This window comes from Helianthus annuus, chromosome 15, assembly GCF_002127325.2.
Source record: "Helianthus annuus cultivar XRQ/B chromosome 15, HanXRQr2.0-SUNRISE, whole genome shotgun sequence".
In the NCBI taxonomy this organism is placed as follows: Eukaryota; Viridiplantae; Streptophyta; class Magnoliopsida; order Asterales; family Asteraceae; genus Helianthus; species Helianthus annuus.
The window spans coordinates 126,746,103-126,753,274 of record NC_035447.2 but is presented as its reverse complement, the minus strand read 5'-3'; the positions used below and the strand labels follow the sequence as shown (position 1 = coordinate 126,753,274).

The 7,172-nt window shown below is 36.2% G+C and overlaps 1 protein-coding gene across 1 annotated transcript; it reads left to right on the top strand.

The window, feature by feature from the left end:
• The first annotated feature begins 5,562 nt into the window (after positions 1-5,562).
• On the top strand, positions 5,563-6,723 carry LOC118487525 (uncharacterized mitochondrial protein AtMg00810-like). The gene has a single exon (XM_035984450.1). The coding sequence runs from the start codon at positions 5,563-5,565 to the stop codon at positions 6,721-6,723; it is 1,161 nt and encodes a 386-aa protein (XP_035840343.1).
• The last annotated feature ends 449 nt before the right edge of the window (positions 6,724-7,172 follow it).

The window sequence follows — 7,172 nt, the reverse complement described above, 5'->3', positions numbered from 1 at the left end:
TTAAGCTTTTTTCCAAATTACAAACAGATTTTTTAGGGCTTTTGATTAGAACGATGATACGAGTCCATTTATGTAAAACTTACTTCAAAATGGTGCTCCAACTGACTTGATTTTGATTAATTGGAAATTTAAACACCCGAATTGAAGCGCTGTTTTTATCGTTTGAAGCACCGTTTCAAAACAAGTTTTACAACAATGGACTCGTATCGTCGTTCTAATCAAAAGCCCTAAAAAATATGTTTGTAATTTGGAAAAAGCTTAACTCTGTTAAGTTTTTTTTAACGGGGGACCATTGTAGGAAAAATAGGTGAAACGTGGGACTGGTGGGGGGAATATTCTGAGGTGGGATTATTAATGGTCAATAAGGTCTAGGTGGGATTATTACAGGCCAATTTCCCTAAAAAAAATTAGTGTATTTTTAAGAAGAGTAAACTACCATTTTGGTCCCTGTGGTTTGGCAGTTTTGTTATTTTAGTTCAAATCTCAAACTTTTTACATCTGGGTCCCTGTGGTTTGCATTTTGTTGCCATTTTGGTCCAAAATTCAAATTACCCCTTATTTGACTGTTTAAGGTTGCCTATTTTGTCTTCTTGTTTAGGGGCAAATTGGTCATTTGTGAGTTATTATAACAAATAAAATAACAACCTCAAAACACATCTTTCTCTCTAAACTCTCTGCATACTCTCTCTCTCTCTAAACACACCTCTGACTCTCTCTCTTCTCTCTCTATAACACCACCCGATCTTATTGCATCTTGTTTCTTGAAACAAACCCAGATCAAAACAAACCTAGATCAAAGCAAAACCCAGATCAAAGCAAAAAACCCAGATACAAGCAAAACCCAGATAAAAGCAAAACCCAGATCAAAACAAGCAAAACCCATATCAAAACAAGCAAAACCGAGAACAAACCCAGATCAAAACACACCTCTGACTCTCTCTCTTCTCTTTCTCTACTGCATCTTGCCACACCCCTCTCGCACCACCACCCCCACCACCACCTGCCACCACCCTCTCGCACCAGCACCAGCACCAGCACCACCACCTGCCGCCGTCATTTATATTCTGAACAAATACAGACCTCTCAACCAGTCTGCCACCCCCATATCCACTAAATGCAGATGACCACCACCACCACCCCTCTCGCACCACCACCCCCACAACATTAGCCACAGCTTCCATCTCTCCCACCTCAATCCTCCCATCCCCACCGGAAAATCCCAAAATCAACCACCTAAAACCCAACCAACCTCTGCCACCTACGACCACCCACCACCGAATCAGCAACATTAGCCACAGCTTCCGCTTCATCAGTGACCTCCGGTGGAGTAATTTCAACCGGAGTCGTCTTCTAGGTCTTCGTCGGCGTCGAAACCGTCGAAACATACTAACACCACCAATCGCCGATGAAGACACCACAGGTGGTTATCCACAAATGGCGAGCTTAGGTTTCGATTTGGCACCTGGAGTCTTAATTTCGATTTAGAAAAATACAGATACGGTGGAGGAGAAGCAAGCATCTGAACTAGATTTATATTTAGATAGAGAGAGGGAGAGAAGAGAGAGAGGGGTGGGAGACTTTAGAGAGAGGGGAGGATGTTTTAATCTGGGGAAAGATGAAGATGCTTTTATTTAGTTATAATAATTTTAAAATGACCAAAATACCCCTGAGGGTAAGGACAAAACATGAGGTTTTAATTTGGGGATTCTGGTCAAATATCACTTTTGGACCAAAATGGCAACAAAATGCAAACCACAGGGACGCAGATATAAAAAGTTTGAGATTTGGACTAAAATGGCAAAACTGGCCAAACCACAGGGACCAAAATGGCAGTTTACTCTTATAAGAAAAAACTCGATCACATCCCCTAAGATATGTTTGAACTACTCATCCGTACCCATAGCAAATAATTCCTGGGTCTGCCACTGGTGCTATATGCTGCCGGAAACGATGATGGCGCCCCATAGCGCCCGGCTACACCGTACGACCTGCATTATGGGGTAAGTTTTTTGCCTCCCCATTATGTATATCACGACGTTATCATTCATTCCCCACTCTCACACACACATATATATACATACCAGGGCCGGTCCTAGAATTTTGGAGGCCCAAAACGAATTAAAAATTAAAGACCCTTTTTAATTTTTTAGGATCGTAACTTCGATTTGTATCTGATATGAAATATATTAAGAAGAAACTTATAAAGCACTTAACCATGATATAAACTAGGTGATTTCCCTAATCAAATAATATTGGGATCTAATACATAAATCAAATCTAAGTTGGTCAAAAAAGTTTAACCTAACAAATAACAACTTACATTATGTGTGAAAGTAATTAAAACATGCTACTTATTTTAAGTATACTATTTTTATTAGTTAGAAACGATTTTTTCTAAATAAAATTTTACATGGACGTATCATGTTAAAATTTGTATGGACAAAATATTTTAGCTTATTAAATTAAGAGAGATGATTCAAAAGATGCATTTATAACCATTTTTATTAAAAGAGTGAGTAATGTGATTAATAATTTTGAAAATGGGTATCAGGTGGGATTCGAACCCAACCCTCTACAAAAACCAAATCTTGTCCTTACCACCAGACTATACTTGTTTTAATGTCAACAAATATCACTGTAAATATAATATTCTTTTTTATAAATATAGATTATTTTTTGGAGGCCCTAAGCCATCGCCTAGCCCAATTACACTAACGGGTTGGCCCTGATACATACATATATATAAAGCCCTATACATATATAAATCTGCTACATACTCAAGTTATATAAAGCCATGTAACCCCCCTTTCTTACACAATTGCCACTTTTCACATAACCCTACACATGGCCTAATGCATATTGGATTGAATTTATAGTTGTGATTATATTATTAATGCATATTAGATTTGATCCCCGCTATGTATATCACGACGTTATCATTCCTTCCCCACTCTCACACATATATATACATACCAGGGCCGGTCCTAGAATTTTGGAGGTCCAAAGCGAATTAAAAATTAAAGACCCTTTTTAATTTTTTAGGATCGTAATTTCGGTTTGTATCTGACATGAAATATATTAAGAAGAAACTTATAAAGCACTTAACCATTATATAAACTAGATGATTTCCCTAATCAAATAATGTTGGGATCTAATACATAAATCAAATCTAAGTTGGTCAAAAAAGTTTAACCTAACAAATAACAACTTACATTATGTGTGAAAGGAATTAAAACATGCTACTTATTTTAAGTATACTATTTTTATTAGTTAGAAACCGTTTTTTTAAATAAAATTTTACGTGGACGTATCATGTTAAAATTTGTATGGACAAAATACTTTAGCTTATTAAATTAAGAGAGATGGTTAAAAAAGATGCATTTATAACCCTTTTATTAAAAGAGTGAGTAATGTGATTAATAATTTTGAAAATGGTTAAAAGAGTGAGTAATGTGATTAATAATTTTGAAAATGGATATCAGGTGGGATTCGAACCCAAGCCTCTACAAAAACCAAATCATGTCCTTACCACCAGACTACACTTATTTCAATGTCAACAAATATCACTGTAAATATAATATTCATTTTTATAAATATAGATTATTTTTTTGGAGGCCCTAAGTCATCGCCTAGCCCAATTACACTAACGGTTGGCCCTGATACATCCATGTATATAAAGCCCTATACATATATAACTCCGCTACATACTCAAGTTATATAAAGCCATGTAACCCCCATTTCTTACACAATTGTCACTTGTCACATAACCCCACACATGGCCTAATGCATATTGGATTGAATTTATAGTTGTGATTATATGATTAATGCATATTGGATTGAATTTATAGTTGTGATTATAGTTGTGATTATATGATCCCCGATATGTATATCACGACGTTATCATTCCTTTCCCACTCTCATATATATATATATATATACATATCAGGGCCGGTCCTAGAATTTTGGAGGCCCAAAGCGAACTAAAAATTAAAGACCCTTTTTAATTTTTTTTAGGATCGTAATTTTGGTTTGTATCTGACATGAAATATATTAAGAAGAAACTTATAAAGCACTTAACAATTATATAAACTAGATGATTTCCCTAATCAAATAATGTTGGGATCTAATACATAAATTAAATCTAAGTTGGTCAAAAAAGTTTAACCTAACAAATAACAACTTACATTATGTGTGAAAGGAATTAAAACATGCTACTTATTTTAAGTATACCATTTTTATTAGTTAGAAACGATTTTTTTAAAAAAAAAATTTACATGGACGTATCATGTTAAAATTTGTACGGACAAAACATTTTAGCTTATTAAATTAAGAGAGATGATTAAAAAATATGCATTTATAACCCTTTTATTAAAAGAGTGAGTAATGTGATTAATAATTTTGAAAATGGGTATCAAGTGGGATTCGAACCCAACCCTCTACAAAAACTAAATTTTGTCCTTACCGCCAGACTACACTAGTTTTAATGTCAACAAATATCACTGTAAATATAATATTCTTTTTTATAAATATAGATTATTTTTTTGGAAGCCCTAAGCCATTGCATAGCCCAATTACACTAACGGGTTGGCCCCGATACATACATATATATAAAGTCCTATACAAATATAACTCCGCTACATACTCAAGTTATATAAAGCCATGTAACCCCCCCTTTTTTACACAATTGCCACTTGTCACATAACCCCACACATGGCCTAATGCATATTGGATTGAATTTATAGTTGTGATTATATGATTAATGCATATTGGATTGAATTTATAGTTGTGATTATATGATTCCGGTGAAGCATTGGCGGACCTAAAAATTATTTGATGGGGTGCGGATGAGTGGTTCAAGCGTATCTTTAGGGGGTGCGGTCGGGTTTTTTGCCTAAAAAATGCACTAACTTTTTTTGTCAAGGGGTGCGCCGCCCACCCTGTGCTTCACCTAGGTCTACCCCTGCGGTGAAGTTAATTTGTCATAAACGTATAATCATTGTAAAGCATCAAAAAAACCTTACAAGTTACAATACATTGTGAACCATCATGAACCTATCAAGAAGTTGAACAAATCATCAAGTGTAGCTTAGGACGTGAAATGTGTGTGAGTTTGCAATTTGCCAAGGAGAATTTTAACATGTTTAATGATCATGACATCTATCAATGTTTTTCGAGTAGCATTCGGGCATGTGAAGAGCCTTGGTCTTCATGTCAAATTCTTTTTTTCCAAAAAAACTCTTGCTTGTTCTCCATAGGTCCTGCTAGTGAGCATCTCTTTGCTAACATCATACACATGACACTCAAATGCACATTGGGGATCACTGAAAGCGAGATGGGTTATGTTTGTGAGATATTAAGGATCCAAATTTAATAACAGAATATAGATATATATTTGGAATGTAAATATCCTATGGGATTGTGTCGATCTATTGATTAGAATAGGATATCATGTATGCATGTATATATACGATTCATTGTGAATGAAGGAGGCAAGGTTTCAATCCTAATATGGTATCATGTATGCATGTATATTTACATGAGACAGTTTATATGTATCAGCCTATGGGTTTTCGGCATCAACACTTTCCGGATTATGTCTGCCGTCTCAACAAGTCTCTTTATGGCTTGAAACAAGCACCACGAGCATGGTACCAACGGTTTACTGATTTTGTTCTCTCTATTGGGTTTCGACAGAGTCGTTGTGATCACTCTCTGTTCGTTTATCATCATGGTACTACTGTTGCTTATCTTCTTATATATGTTGACGACATTATTCTTACAACGTCTACAGATCAGCTGCGGGATCATCTTATGCGTCGTTTAGGTGATGAATTCGCCATGAAAGATCTTGGCCCTTTTAGTCATTTTCTTGGGGTTCAAGTCACTAGAAAGGCCAATACTATGTTCCTCTCGCAACACCAATATGCAACTGACATTATTGAACGGGCCGGTATGTCTTCTTGTAACCCGGTTGCCACGCCAGTTGATTGCAATCCGAAACTGAGTGCCACGTCCAGTCCAGAGTTTGATAATCCAACTCAGTATCGTAGTTTGGCAGGTGCACTTCAATATTTGACATTCACCAGACCTGACATTAGTTATGCGGTTCAGCAAGTGTGTATGTACATGCATTCACCTCGTATTAATCACTGGAATGCACTCAAACGTATCATCCGCTACTTAAAGGGCACGACCTCCTTTGGACTTACTTTGGGCTCCGTTGGTGATTTTTCTCTTCGTGCATACACGGATGCTGACTCGGCCGGGTGTCCTGACACACGTAGATTTACATCCGGGTACTGTGTTTATCTTGGTTCTAATTTATTGTCGTGGTCATCCAAACGTCAAGCGGTTGTTTCTCGATCTAGCACTGAAACTGAATATAGGGGTGTTGCAAATGTAGTTGCTGAATTATCTTGGCTTCGCAATCTTCTTCTGGATCTTCACAAACCCATGCGTAAGGCAAGTATTGTTTTTTGTGACAACATCAGTGCTGTGTATCTTTCGGGGAATCCAGTTCAGCATCAGCGTACTAAGCATATTGAGCTAGACATACATTTTGTTCGTGAACTTGTTCAGCGTGGTCAGGTCCGTGTATTACATGTTCCCTCCAGATTTCAGATTGCTGACATCTTCACCAAAGGCTTGCCTCGGATACTATTTGACGATTTTCGATCCAGTCTCAGCATTCGGCCTTCTCTAGCTTCGACTGCGGGGGTATAACAGAATATAGATATATATTTGGAATGTAAATATCCTATGAGATTGTGTCAATCTATTGATTAAAATAGGATATCATGTATGCATGTATATATACGATTCATTGTGAATGACGGAGGCAAGGTTTCAATCCTAATATTTAATAACATGTTGAAACTCATCGTAATATGTGTCATGAACATGATTTTTTTGGTGATCGATGATGTTCTTTTGCAAACTAATGTGAACCATTCCCTACTAAAGCTTCTCATCCATGTTGATAAAATGTTTGTGGTTTAAAGTTTACAAGATTATATCTTAATTATTCAATCTTTTCCACTAAACTTTATCTCCCGTTATTATAATTCATCACAAAAACTATGAAAACTTAAAATCCACTAAAACATAAATTTATTTAATTAAAGAGCAATGACTTCTTTAATATAGTTTTTTTTTTTAATTAGGGGCTGTTT

Excerpts from the sequence above, each read along its gene's own strand:
- LOC118487525 (XM_035984450.1), top strand. The coding sequence starts at position 5,563 with ATGGGTTTTCGGCATCAACACTTTCCGGATTATGTCTGCCGTCTCAAC.